Source organism: Carcharodon carcharias, chromosome 2 (genome assembly GCF_017639515.1).
Source record: "Carcharodon carcharias isolate sCarCar2 chromosome 2, sCarCar2.pri, whole genome shotgun sequence".
Classification (NCBI taxonomy): domain Eukaryota; kingdom Metazoa; phylum Chordata; class Chondrichthyes; order Lamniformes; family Lamnidae; genus Carcharodon; species Carcharodon carcharias.
The window spans coordinates 226,697,246-226,712,475 of NC_054468.1; the positions used below are offsets into that span (position 1 = coordinate 226,697,246).

At 42.7% G+C, this 15,230-nt stretch overlaps 1 protein-coding gene across 6 annotated transcripts in view; it reads right to left on the reverse strand.

The window, feature by feature from the left end:
- Positions 1–15,230, reverse strand: part of reps1 (RALBP1 associated Eps domain containing 1) — a 59,537-nt gene that overhangs the window by 16,110 nt on the left and 28,197 nt on the right. For all 6 annotated transcript variants that reach the window (XM_041173242.1, XM_041173234.1, XM_041173251.1 and 3 more), the window contains 3 exons: positions 10,340–10,403; positions 6,444–6,598; positions 3,664–3,785 (listed from right to left, as the gene is read on the reverse strand). In XM_041173242.1, the coding sequence (XP_041029176.1) occupies positions 3,664–3,785; positions 6,444–6,598; positions 10,340–10,403 (341 nt within the window). The remainder of the gene's footprint in view (positions 1–3,663; positions 3,786–6,443; positions 6,599–10,339; positions 10,404–15,230) is intronic.

Genomic DNA, 15,230 nt, shown 5'->3' on the forward strand with positions numbered 1-15,230 from the left:
ACTCACCTTGCCAGGACTTTGGTTCCATGGGTCCTGGCAGTGTCCCCACACCATGCTCCCACCTTCTACCACAAACGTTAACTTCCAGCAATGTCACACCCATCAGGCGTGGATGGGAGTCAGCGCTGGGAAATATCAATGAAACCTAGGCATTAAGATATCCCCGGGCTTCACACTCCAGGAGTTCGCTGCCTGCTTCAGCCCCCACAACCCCCGCCCCCCATTTCCTGTCCCGAGTTAAAATTGGAGTTAAGCTACAGCAAAAAAGAGATTTTAAATTGGGATATTTGCACGGAGCGCTCTAAAGAATGGTTGTTTCAGCAAGATTTGAAATCAATCCATTTTCTAGTGAGCTTTGAGTTAGGGAACCTTATTCTACAAGTGTAGTTTATGCACCATGCAATGGCTATATGGTATTAAATTATCAGTAATAGATGAGTTTTAAGGCAAAAAGTAAAATAACGTTCAGAATTTTGAATACTCGAGCAACTGATTAAAATGTCAGAAGGATCTAGAGTTATAATAGAAGATGACTGCATTCAAAACAATAAAGCACAACTGTACCCCCATTTTCAATTACCCCACACTTTCCCCTTCTACGCCTCAACATCTAGGAACTCAAACATGAGAGCTGTTGTTAAAAATCTCACGTACAGGGAGGAAAGACAACCTACCTAACAATAGTGTGCTGTGTCACATGTGGAGGCAGCGGAGTTTCAGCTTCAGCTGACATTTGACTCTGCTGGCTTAACATGGAAGGAACTGACCGCACAGCAAAGAGCACTCTACACTGTTGACTACTGTGTGGCATTAGCAACTTGCATTTCTATTGTGCCTTCAATGCAGTTAGATGTCCCGAGATGCTTCACAGGAGCAATAGCAAAGAAAATGTGACACTTGGGACAGGTGACTAAAATGGTCAGAGAGTCATTGAGGTCTACAGCACAGAGAAAGGCCCTTCAGCCCATCGAGTCTGCACCTGTCAAACAAGTACCTAACTATTCTAATCCCATTTTCCAGCACTAGACCCATAGCCTTGTATGCCATGGCATCGCAAGTGCACATCCAAATACTTTTAAATGTTATGAGGGTTTCTGCCCTTACCACCCTTTCAGGCAGTGACTTCCAGATTCCCACCACCCTCTAGGCGAAAAAATTCTTCCTCACATCCCCTCTAAACCTCCTGCCCCTTATCTTAAATCTATGCCCCCCCAGTTACTGATCCCTCCACCAAGGGGAAAAGTTCTTTCCTGTCTACCCTATCTATGCCCCTCATTTTATACATCTCAATCATGTCCCCCCCACTTAATCTCTTCTGCTCCAGGGAAAATAACCCCAGTCTATCCAATCTCTCCTCATAGCTAAAACTCCCCAGCTCCACTCTCTCTAGTGCAATCATATCCTTCCTATAATGCGGATTCCAGAACTTCACGCAACACTCTAGCTGTGGCCTAACCAGTGTTTTATACAGTTCCAGCCTAACCTCCCTGCTCTTATATTCTATGCCTCGGCTAATAAAGGCAAGTATCCCAATCTGTCTTTTTAACCACCTTATCCACCTGTCCCGTTACCTTAAGGGACCGGTGGACATAAACACCAAGGTCCCTCTGATCCTCTGTGCTTTCCGGGGTCCTACCATTCATCGTGTATTCCTGTGCCTTGTTTATCCTGCTCAAGTGCATCACCTCACACTTATCCGGATTAAATTCCATTTGCCACTGATTAGCTCATCTGACCAGCCCATATGTATCCTCCTGTAACCTAAGGCCACCCTCCTCACTATTTACCACCCCACCAATTTTCGTGTCATCCGCAAAATGGTCAATGCAGCAGATTTTTAAAGGAACCTCTTGGAGGAGGGAGATGGTACAAAGGTTTAGGAAATTCCAGAGCTTAGGACCTAGGCAGCTGAAGGCATGTCATCAAAATCAGGGATGGGCAATAGACCAGCAATGGAGGAGTTCAGAGATCTGAGAGAAGTTGCAGGGATGGAGGAGGGCTAGAGTTAGGGAGGTCACAGAGGCTTCTGGGAACTAAGTAAGTAGAGAAAGAACATAATAAATGGGGGTAGGGGGTGTTGGCAGGTTGACAATAAATAAAAGGAATTTGCGGAAATGAAAACTTTTACAATCAGCCGCTACTATCACGGAAACCTGGCTGCTCCCCTATGAGCACGGACTACTCTTCATTGACCAAATAATCCATTTTAAGAAACCAAGCCTGCCAGGTAAAGGTAATCCTTTCCCTGATATTTAGAGTGGTTGGTCCTGCTCTAGGTATCAGTAGGAGGCTTGATCAATGTACCCCTAGCTAATAAACAGAGAGATGGACAGAAGGAGAGAGAGAAAAAAAGGAATTATATTTCACCTGTTCAAGAATGCCCTTCTCCATTTACTCTCAACAGGCAATCATCAGGCGTCAGGACAGCTTCAATTAGTAGTTAAGTACAAGGACAATTTTGCTTTTAACATGCACAATCTAAGCACATTTAACAACTTTTACAAGGCTATGCTTTTGCATTCACTGCATATTTTTATATGCCCAGTAATTCAGCATATTATCAACTGGTTCAGACATTCCCCAAACACCCCACCACTTCTGTTTAATGTGCTGAATTTAAGTGTGTGACTGAATGAAGGGGAGCGTGACATACATTTTCCCTTTTTCCAGCAAGGCTCAAGTCAAGAATATAGGAAACCAAAGTCCATTTAGCTCCATCACTTCTTAAACTCTCAAGTTCAAAATGCTCAACGTCGGAAGTGACCTTTCGAACAAATCATTTTACATTTGTGGAGTGTGTTTGGGGAAGAGGTAGAGGGAAGGGAATGTAACATCTTTATATACGGCCAACAATGGAGAGCACAAACTTTGTGACAGAGTACCAAGTCATACTGATTGGAAAGGCACCAGATCCAAATTCCCACTCAATGCTGGGTTAGCCAAATCTTAGCCAGGGCTACAGTATTAACTTTAAAAAAGGGAGTGGTGGCTGCTACAAGCAACCTCATTGCTGTCAGGTGAAGAGAGGAATGAACACATAAGGAAATCATCTGATAAAGTTTCCACCCCTGATGAATTCCCAGCTGTGTGTCCCACGATTAGGTCCTAGGATTAGACTGAACTGCAATGCTCCTAATGATCAAACAGTCCCCTAGTACTCTCAGTGCAGGCTCATGTAAGAATCATCATTTGTACAAATTAGCACTGCCATGCCCAATTTCTCAAAATGGAAGTCACTGCCTCCAAGAAAGAAACAGAGAATGATGGGGAGGTGGGATAAGAGGAGCAAATGAAACAAAATACATAAAACAAAACTGATAATTGTATTTTGCACCAGACACAACTCATAAACTAGTAAATGCACAAGGCAGGCTGTGGCTATTTGGTCTGCAACTGGAATGGATTTCTGCAGTGTCATATGTCAAATAGCTTTATAACACAATACTACTTTATCTGAAAATAAACAAGTAATTTCTATATGCTTTTGGGCTTTAGTTTTGGGTAAGACACTTGCCTTGCAGTTCAACTCCCTGTTCTAATTACACATCACATTGTATCCACCAATAATGAAAAGGAACATCTTGTCCGATTGCAAGAAATTGTGGATAACATGCAATAGGATGGATGCACAGCAATGGAATACAATAGAAACCAGTTACTAACCTCACTGCCCTGGTTCAGTTCTGGCCATGTCTGGTTTAGTGAGGGCATCGATGGCGATTTGCTAGGGGGCACCTCTGCTGGCGAGGTTGAGAAGCCAGTTTCAGAACCCCGGTCAGCAACTCCTAAAACAGAAGGTGGGCTAATGAGAACCGTACTGCACTCATTTGCAAACAAGCCAAAGTAGATCCAGTATGAAGCAAATGAGCAACATCGAAGTTTAAGGATTAAAGTGATGACTTCTTCCAAAGAAGGTTTCACTTGATGATTCTTCCTCCAGCAACAGTTTAGGGAACAGACAAATGACCAGTGAGTGACCCAGGCCATAGCTACTCTGAAATGAGACTACAGATGAAACAACATCCTAGCTTAGTGCAGTTACTATTCTTTCCCTTTTGAAAATGGCTAAACCCCGCTCTGTCCTTTTCCATAAACAGCACCAGCAAGATTAGGAATTTGCGTTCATTGAAAGTCATGGACCCAATCTAACACCCAAATGGTCTCCAGATTGCATTAGCCCTCTACAGCAAGATTTACCACTCACATTAAAAAAGTCTATGCACACAGTTAGGAAATCATCACAAACCCTAGGCATTCCATTCCTGTTATTTTCCAGCTGCACTTTCAAGAGGACTCAAGGTTGACAACGAACCACAACGACGCCTTTGAGAAGTCAGGAAGTGGGTGACCTCCTGGAACCAAGAGTTTTAATGTTGGCTTTGCACAGTTAGTAACACTTGTGCCTTCCAGAAGGTTGTGCACTTTCAGACTTCAGTACTGTACAGTAATGTATCAGCCTGCATTAAGGAAGTGCTGCATTGTTGATCTTTTAGATTAGAAGTTAAAGTGAAGCAAGGTCTACTTGTTCAGGTGGGCATACAGGGTCTTATTTCACTATTTGAATAGCACAGCTCTATCGTCTCTTAGCTCATATTCAACCATCAAAAGAACAGACTGTCTAATCATTCATTCAGTCTGTGTGGGAAGACTGCTGCGCATAACTGGCTGTTTGCCTACATAACGACGATTGCAATTCAGAATTAATTAATTGGTTGCGAAGTGCTTTAAGATGCCGAGAAAAAGATGCATTCAGTAAGAAGAGGATTTTTATTCACATCGCACTGTAATATGTCTCTTGGAAGCATCCCAAAGAGCCTCAGATCCAATTATTTTGGTGTGGTTACTGTGGCAGTCATTGTATATGCCAAAGCCCACAAACAGCAATGAAATGAGTGATCTGATAATCTGTTCTCAGGTGATGTTGGTTGAGGGAGCAATGTTGGTTACAATATAAGGTGAACTCTTTAATTGCCTTTGAATAGTACCCATTTGGTGCTAAGTGTCCATTTGAAGTGACAGAATGCATAAGTGACTCAAAAATGTCAAAACTGCACGGCATCTTAAATGTGCAGGTGGTTATCCTGTATGTTTGTACAAGTAGCATTTACCTGGTCCAAAATGCATCATTTGTGGGGTTAGCAATTATGAAACAACTCGGTTAATTTTCCATAAGCCACCATTCCCTGGTGCATTACCTCCTATCTGAAAATTTAAAGCATAAAAGAACCCAGGATTCTCTTAAGGTTAACTTGCAGGTTCAGTCGGTAGTTAGGAAGGCAAATGCAATGTTGGCATTTATTTCGCGAGGAATTGAATATAAAAGCAGGGATGTGCTGCTGAGGCTTTATAAGGCTCTGGTCAGACCACATTTAGAATGTTGTGAGCAATTTTGGGCCCCATATCTCAGGAAGGATGTGCTGGCCCTGGAGAAGGTCCAGAGGAGGTTCACGAGAACGATCCCAGGAATGAAAGGCTTAACATATGAGAAATGTTTGAGGACTCTGGGTCTATACTCGATGGAGTTTAGAAGGATGAGGGGGCATCTGATTGAAATTTACAGAATACTGAAAAGCTTGGATAGAGTGGACGTGGGGAAGATGTTTCCATTAGTAGGAGAGACTAGGACCTGAGGGCACAGCCTCAGAATAAAGGGAAGACTTTTAGAACAGAGATGAGGATAAACTTCTTTAGCTAGAGAGTGGTGAACCTATGGAATTCATTGCCACAGAAGGCTGTGGAGGCCAGGTCATTGAATGTATTTAAGACCGAGATAGATAGGTTCTTGATTGGTAAGGGAATCAAAGGTTACAGGGAGAAGGCGGGAGAATGGGGTTGAGAAATTTATCAGCCATGATTGAATGGCGGAGCAAATTCGATGGGCCAAATGGCCTAATTTCTGCTCCTTTGTCTTATGGTCTAAAACTTTCTATGGGTTGACTGATAAAAATTACCACAAAAAGCCATATTTGGAATATTAGATAAATGTAGTTTCAAAAATGTGGATCCTGAGTTAGGGGGTCGTATTCAGCTGTCTAATTGTACTCAAGCTACGGCTAGATTGATGAGCCAGTACAAGCAGCCTCACTGTTGTCAGGTGAAGAAAGGAAGGAACACACACAAGGAAATCATCTGATAAAGTTTCCACCGTTGATGGATTTCCAGCTGTGTTCTCCTCAAAACCACAAGTCATTACAAAACTGTCCAGTTTATCCTCGGTAATGCTGAATGCCAACCTCCAATGACAAATGTGGGCCGAAATACATCAGATCTTAAAATCACAAGGGACAGACAAAGCAGAAATTTAGCTCCCTAGAATCATAACACTTACGCTATTAAATTGGGTTACAACAGCCAGAATGTCTCCCCACTGAAACCAAATATTTCTACAACCCAATTGTAACTTTTTATAACTCTGATTAGACAGGAAATCAAATGTTACTTACCTCCTGAATCATCAAGATCAATCAACTTTGGCATCAAACTTTCTGGTAGCTTTTCTGGCAAATCATAGCCATTTTTTCTGGCCACTACTAGGTGGAAGGCTGCACAAAACTCATCCAATGTCAATGCTCCATCTTTGTCAAAGTCTGACAGCTCCCTGAATCACAAAGCAAACATCGACAAATTCAACATTTCCCAAGTATTTGTTAGAAATCTCTTGTTCATTAAGGTGAGGGATTATAGTGTGTGGGAAATGAGATTCCAACCCCCTCCCACTTTGGGCACTCAAGCACCTCCCAAGTCAATTTCTTAGAAACACCTTTCCCCTGCCTAAACCACTTATGTTTTTCCATTTCACCACAGCCCCCATCCCATTGCGTGAGTGTAATTAATATTGATTTAGGAACAATGATGTACTGTGACAACCCTCTCGAGTAATTGGGTAAAAGTGCCCAAACATTTTCTGTTGGACAATAACAACCAAACTACATTCCAGTGTGGGCTGGATTTAAACCCACCTTTCAAATGTGAAAAGTCAGTACAATTTTTAAATACACAAATACTTTAGGGATTTGGAACACAGGAACTGCTAGATCAAGGTTCATATTCCCACAACCAGTGGTTCAGGAAGTAGAGATGCACAATATTGTCTTAATTGAAGCTAACACTGGGAAGTTGTCTGAAAGACACGAAGTGTGATGGGGAGTTCTGTGGTCATGCTCTTCCTTTTACTACCTCCCTAGGGTGTCTGGACAGAGAGCTGCACTGTAGGTCTAGCTAAAGGTAAGCTCTCCATAGCAAACTGGAGACTAGTAATGCTAAACTCCAAAGTCATAATTAGAGATTTTGGGAGGTAATCCGCTCGTGGTAAAAATATTTGGACTTTGTGGCAGTGCATAAGACAGTGATAATACAGTGACTAATCATAGTAATCAGTTAGTTTACTAGACATCCAGTCATAATATGAGAAAACCCTAGGGAAGGAGCGCAAATTTTTTTTTTGAGAATCATAGGTTCAAAGTCATCTATATCTCCCAATCATACTAAACTTAGCCCATATAATGCCTCGTTGACTATATTCAAAAATGTTATTTCCTCAAAATTTATATTTGGATGAATCAATACTACTACCTCCTTTGTCTTCAAAAACTGGACATTTAGGCACAAAATAATCTTTCCACAGATTAGTTATGAATTTACCCTCCTCCTAACAGAGCTAGTGTTGTCTGGTTCTACTCTTTTGGACAAGGTGAAACAATATGCCCTGGTCTACCTCAACGGTTCCTTTTACAGCAGTCACATCACCTCTGAACCTTCTCTTTTCCAGTAAGAACATGCCCAATTTATACAGTTGCTCCTTATAATCTAATCTCTCTATCCCCTCAATCAATCTGGCTGTTCTCTTCTGTATCCTTTCAATAGTTGTGAAGAAATATTTCTTTTTCATTCATGGGATGTGTGTGTTGCTGATGTGGGCTAGCATTTATTGTTCATCGCTAATTGTCCTGGAGGTGGTGGTGGTGAACTGCTGCAGTCCATGCGGTGTAGGTACACCCAGTGCTGTTAGGAAGGGAATTCCAGGATTTTGACCCAGCAACAATAAAGGAACAGCAATATATTTCCAAGTCAGGATGGTGTTTGGCTTGAAGGGGAACTTCCAGGTGGTGGCATTCCCATTGTATCTACTGCCCTTCTCCTTCCAAATGGTAGTGGTCATGGGTTTGGAAGATGCTGTCTAGGGAACTTGGTGAGTTCCTGCAGTGCACCTTGCAGATGGTACACACTGCTGCTACTGTGAGTCACTGGTGGAGGGAGTGAATGTTTATGGATGGGATGCAAATCAAGCGGGGCTGCTTTGTCCTGAATGGTGTTGAGCTTCCTGAGTGTTGTGGGAGCTCCGCTCATCCAGGCAAGTGGGGAGTATTCCATCACACTCCTGACTTGTGCCTTGTGGATGGTGGACAGGCTTTGGAGAGTCAGGAGGTGGGTTACTCACCACAGAATTCCTAGCTGCAGGCCTGCTCTTGTAGCCAAAGTATTTATATGGCTAGTCCAGTTCAGTTTCTGGTCAATGATAATCCCCAGGATGTTGGCAGTGGGGGATTCAGCGATAGTAATTTCACTGACTGTCAAGGGGTGATGGTTAGATTCTACCTTGCTGGAGATGGTCATTGCTTGGCACTTGTGTGGCACAAACGTTACTTGCCACTTGTAAGCCCAAGCCTGGATATTGTCCAGGTTTTGCTACATTTGGACATGGACTTCTTCAGCAACAATTGCCAGGCTGTAAGAGATCATGACCCACTTCTATTCCCCTCATGCCAGCAAGATGCATGGACAGTATGAGTATTACATGCACAAGACTCGCCAATTGTAATATTTCATTCTCAAACAAATAATGGGAGGTGAAGGTGGTCTAGACCAGGAATGCAAACCTTCAGTGAATCAGCAGCCAGTTTGCAGAGCAGGTTCAATGGACCAAATGGCCTAAACCTGTTCCTATTTCTTACGAACTTTTCATGAATAGAGCAGAAAACCTACATGGCATAGAACAAGCTGGTGATTAACAATGAACCTTTTGCGTCCTGCTCTCGTGGACTATTTTTAACTTCTTAGGGTGAAATTGTAGTAGTTGGGGGTAAGAAGGAACTTAAAAACCCTAGGAGAGTGGGAATGTCGCCACTGAAAGTTCACAATACTGGCTCCCAAAACGGATTTAAAATGCAGCTAAATAGGTTTCTAAAAAGGGATAGATATAGTGAGAAGGTGGGGCTAAGGTCAAACAAAAATCAGATGCACCGATTTTGTTTCCTCTGCTAAAAATTAGATTTCTTTCAGCTTAACAAGCTAATTCTGTTGTAAGGGATTGAGGATTAGGAATGAGAAAAGGCCACTTAATTTGTCTAAATTGCATTTAATGCCAGCATTCCTCCTGCACTGGCTACCTGCCCATATAGTTTTGGGTCATCAGTGAACATTACTATTAGAAGTATCCAACTCCACACTATGAAAAGAGTGAACAGCAGGGGACCCAGAACAGAGCTCCACTTGTCACTGATGTTCAGAAAAGTCTTGTGGTGCAGTGGGTAGCGTCCCTACCTCTGGGACAGAAGCTCCAGGTTCAAGTCCCACTTCCGGACTTGTGAACGCACCTTCTGTGGCCATCGCTGCAGCAAAACAGGTTGAGTAACCTGTAAATCCTTCCAACATGCCTGATGGCAGGCGTTAAAGAAGTTGAGTGTTTCCTGGTTAGCCAAACCACTGCAGTACTTTGCCAAGCATAATCATGGACGAAGCCCATGTTGCCAACACCCTCAAAGGGCATGGTACCAGGAGGAGGAGTGGCCAGCATACTTTGTGCTTCAATGGTAAGTGGATTTTCAATCTAGTTAGCTAATTCACCGTAAATTCCGTGAGCTTTAAACTGTAAAAGCCTTACCTGTGGAACTTCACTTTAAGGATTCAAGTCATGTATGGCCAATTTGCTTTTAAAAGCATCTCTAGTTGAACACTGGACATAAAAAGTCCAAATATTTTTGTCATGAAGTGATCCCAATGTCTCTCATTAAGACTATGAATTTCAGAATTAAACAAACTAATCTCTAGTTTGATATGGAGTTGTTACAATTAGGTAGACAATTGTCCATTACCAGGAAAATCCTACAGTGTAGCCTTTCTATAGATACTCTATAAAAGATTCTGAAAAGAGAAAGACTATAAGCAGTATTCTGCAGAGAGCATACACTCCACATCACACTTCCTGCCTTTCAAAGTTTCTCAGTGCTTACTTCAAAGAAGTTATATTGTGAGTCTCTGCTCCCTTCCCAAGCTGCTGGTTATGGGAATGTTTGAAAGTGTCACACACTATGAATATCAATCATACCACATTAATACTTACCAAATATGAGAAAGCTCCAGAATTGGGAGTTTGGATTTTGTAAAAAATTCTTTCGCTGCAGATCCTATAAGAAGAGAGCAAGTTGGTAACAGACGTGGTAAGAATTTTTTCAATGACTCACAACAAAATGCACTTTGTTCTTTTTTAGGATTGCTCATTAAGAAGGGGGCGGGGAGGGGTTTGTGGCGCCGTGGGTAGCGTCCCTGCCCCTGGGCCAGAAACTCTGGGTTCCAGTCCCACTTCGGGACTTGATGCCCACGGAAGATGCACACATATTGTGGCCAAACAGGTCTATTATCAACCTGTAAATACTTCCAATACACCTAATGGCAGGTGTCAGAGCAGGAGCATTTCCTGGTCAGCCATACAGCAGAAGGCAAAGCAAACCACTGCAGTACTTAGCCAAGCATAATCCAATGGAAGGGCATGGTGCCTGGAGGAGCAGGGTTGCTCATGCGTCACAATAAAATATTGAAGACGTAGAAGCGAAGGATGTGGTGGCCTTGAGGCTGAAAGAAATTCCATTCCGATTTGGGTAACCTGATGAGCTCCCTTTTCTGGTTTCATAGTTTAGCAGTGTAGTGCTTACTGCCTCCACTCTTTGCTCTGATCTCCAGAATCTATACCATTTCTCATACCAAGGTAGCAGGCTAACAGCACTTAGAAATTGGTCTCCAATAGTCCTGTTATTGCAGACCAGGCTAGTGAGAGCATGATCTTCCTTGCCTCACTCAGTGCTTCAGCATAAGTGACTAAAGGACCTCCTGACCGAGGGAATTCTCTCTCCAACTTTACCCCTCCGCATGTTCTCTTGCTGATTTACATTCTTTGGGTCAAATTATAGTTTATCTTTGCATCACAGACTCGGTTCAAATCTTATGTCAAAACATGAATTTGGTTCGTTACTTCTGGTCAATTTATGGCAAAACAGCAGCTAATCTGGACGAGTTCCAAGAGAATATGCTCAAAAGGAATGTGAGCAATGTCAAACAATAGTTCATTGCTGAATTTTACTTTGTCAGAACCTATCATTTCAGCATGCAGCTAGCAGTTCATTTGTGTCATCTACAAGCTAGGAAGACGAGAGGACAAATCACTCAATAATGTCTTGGGCCATTTTGCATTCAGTTAAAGACCGGGGCAGAAATTTTAAACCCGGCGGGCACGCGCCTGACCCACTCGAGCGTGAAATGACGCGCGTCAGTTCGGTCGGTGGGCGTGCACCAGAGCCCCTGCAGCATGCCTGCCAAGCCAACAATGACAAGGCCTGTTAAGGTCATTAAGTCATCAGTTAAGCTAAACTTTTCACTGCCCGTCCAACCTAAAGGTGCCTCAGGGAGATTATGAAGCACACACGTGTGAAGGTTGAGCCCGCCTGACTCGCACCCTCCCCCTGCCCGCACAGGCAGAGCTGATCACTGCCACTGGCGTTTCACACTGGGCGGTTCTTAACTGGCCCGCCAGTGTGAAACCGCGGTATGATGCTGATTGCGGGGGGCAGTTGGCTTCCCAAAAATTCTGCCCCCAGTGATTATTTAAAGAAAATCCAACAGCTACCTGCCATTTTGTTTCAGATAGGATCCTGGTGTTGCTGCATATTTTTAAAATCTAAGCATTTTTGGGTTTAAAAAAAAAAATAATTTCACCCCTACATGACTTCAAAACTACTTGTCCTGGCTTTTTCCTCTAGCCTCTTTCTGTAATTACCCTGCATCGCAAATTGCATCCACTCTGCTGTACCAAACCTGGTCAACTGTGCACTTACTCCCTGTAACTTCCGCTTCGCAATCAGTGGCAGAGCCTTCAACCATTACGCTCTTGCAAGGTGGAAGCCACGACTTAATCCTACGTTTCCCTGTATTCAAAAACCTCCTCAAAACCAGTTGACAGGTTCTTGCCCACTTTTGCCTGTTATTTACCCCCACCTACGTGAATCACCTTACAAGTGTGGGCACTTGCTGCTGTCCACCCTTCTAGTTGTTGCAATGGAAGTATCTCCATCTTGTTTATCTGCCCACCTGACTACCTTCAGAGGCTCTTCCTCCAGTTACCCATTCATGCATTAGAATCTACTTTTTAAAAAAAATCAGTCCATGAGATGTGGGCGTCACTGGCTGGGCCAGCATTTGTTGCCCATCCCTAATGGCGCTGAGTGGCTTGCTAGGCCATTACTGTGGACAGATTTCCTTCTCCAGAAGGACATTAGTGAACCAGGTGGGTTTTAATTCCAGATTTTTAAAAAAAAAACTGAATTCAAATTTCACCACCTGCCTTGGCGAGGTTCGAACCCAGGTCCCCAGAGCATTACCCTCTGCAGAATACTAGTCCAGGGACAATACTACTCCTTCACCACCTCCCCTTCATTACTCCTTTCCTTCCTACTGTTGCCTGACCACCCACAGTTACAGAGACACAAATCTACTCTTCCTTTGCATACCTAACTCCTATTTCTTCATTATTAAATGATTTATATTCCAATCAAGATAAACATCAGAATTCATTGCAAGTTACTTTATTTTAAGCTGTGCTGTACATAACATGAGTAACATGACCTTCATTGTTGACGTAAGCTTGGGGATTATAAATCTTTTCACTTTGATATTATAAATATTGCGATCAAATTATGCCCATTCATTCCTAAACAGAAGTAAATAAATGAATTTAGTGACATAAGATGCAACTATGTCTTGACTTTAATCATACTGCAGCTACAGTATAAATGAAGTGCCTAATTACTCAATTAAACAATTTATCTTATTTGTAATACAAATGTTATGAGTAATTTCAAGAGTGAATTGGGTAGCCTGGAATAATCCCAATATTTTAATTACAGACTCTTAAATATTCTACGTTTGATTTCAGATAGACTAAATGTGACTCAAGGTTAGTCACCATTAGATGTACCTTTACAGGAAACAATGACAGGCGGCTAAAGCACATAACCACATCCACCGACATTCAACGTGCTTCAGCTTGGTGTTGTGTTGGTGTCATTGTCAGCATTCAAAATTACCTGGGTCAAAGATTGCTTGGTAGCAAAACGAGCCTCTCTTTGAATTGTTAATGTGCGACAATCCAATTGGTGGGATCATGGCTGATGGCTGAACCATCAATGGGTATGCTTGAATGGAATCCAGGTGTTTAAAACATGGACAAAAAGGAAAAAAAAAAATAATTGGGCGGGGGTGGGGCATGTGGGTTGAACACCAGCAAATGTGGTAAATTTAACCATAGAGGTTTTGGGATTATAAAGGTAACGTATGCATTACACAAAACATTTATTTTTTAAGAAGTTACAGTCCACAATGGGGGCAACATGCAGACAGTACTGAGTTAAGCTATTGTTCTAGCTTGCTGAATCTTGCATGGCTTGGTCAAAGGAAGGGAGTGTGCATGTCTTATTTTATGCATCTCTTCATATGACTTCTGAGAGGCGGCCCTATGAAGGATAAGTTCAGGTGACTTTCACCCTGTACGTCATGTCCCTGGGATTCTGGCATTCAGACAGTGTTAGATTCCTAGACTACCTCCTGCTCCTTTCCGGGAAACCGTCTGCCTTTTTCATCCGATATAAAGGGCAGTTCAGTCAAACAGTCACTCAACTGGTGAAGTTATGAAGAGATTGCAAGTTACTTGGCACTGTGAATCACTTGGAGCTAATGTGAAAAGATTACTGCATAAAATAATTGAGGCAGAAGAGGTCATCGGCCATTATACATGAACCACACTGTTATATACAGCAACACCAACATCCATTTAGAACCATAGAAAAGTTACAGCACAGAAGGAGGCCATTCGGCCCATCTTGTCCATGCCAGCCCAAGGACACCCAGGTGCCCTTTCTAATCCCACCTTCCTGCACCTGGCCCATAGCCCTGCAGCTTACAGCACTTAAGGTGCAGATCCAGGTACTTATTAAAAAGAGTTTAGAGTTTCTGCCTCTACTACCAACTTGGGCAGTGAATTCCAGACACCCATTACCCTCTGCGTAAAAAAGTTCTTCCTCATGTCCCCCCTATGCCTTCTGCCACTTATTTTGAATCTATGTCCCCTGGTTCTAGAATTCTCCACCAAGTGAAAAAATTTTATCCTGTCCACTCTGTCTATTCCCCTCAATTTTGTACACCTCAATCAAGTCACCTCTCAGCCTTCTTTGTTCTAAGGAAAATAACCCCAACCTATCCAATCTCTCCTCGTAGCTACACTTTTCTAACGCTGGCAACATTCTTGTAAACCTCCTCTGCACTCTCTCCAGAGCTATTACGTCCTTCCTGTAATGTGGTGACCAGAATTGCACACAATACTCCAGTTGTGGCCTCACCAGTGTTTTAAACAATTCCAACATTATATCCTTACTTTTATATTCTATACTTATGCCAATGAAGGAGAGCATTCCATATGCCTTCTTTACAACCTTGTCTACTTGAACTGCTGCCTTCAGGGACCTGTGTGCTTGTAAGCCAAGGTCTCTCATTTCATCTACCCCTCTTAGTATATTCCCATTTATTGTGTAATCCCTGTAACTGTTTGACCTCCCTAAATGTGTGATCTCACACTTCTCTATGTTAAAATCCATCTGCCACTTTACCGCCCACTCCACCAACCCATCTATATCGTTTTGGAGATTATGGCTATCCTCTACACTATCCACCATTCGGCCAATCTTTGTGTTGCCTGCAAATTTCCTAATTGTGCCCCTCCAACGTTCACGTCCAAATCGTTAATATATAACACAAACAGCAAGGGTCCCAACACCGAGCCCTGTGGAACACCACTTGAGACAACTTTCCATTCGCAAGGGCATCTATTGACCATTATCCTTTGTTTCCTGTTATAAAGCCAACCTTTTATCCAGTTTGCCACATTACCCTGAATCCCATGGGCTTTTACT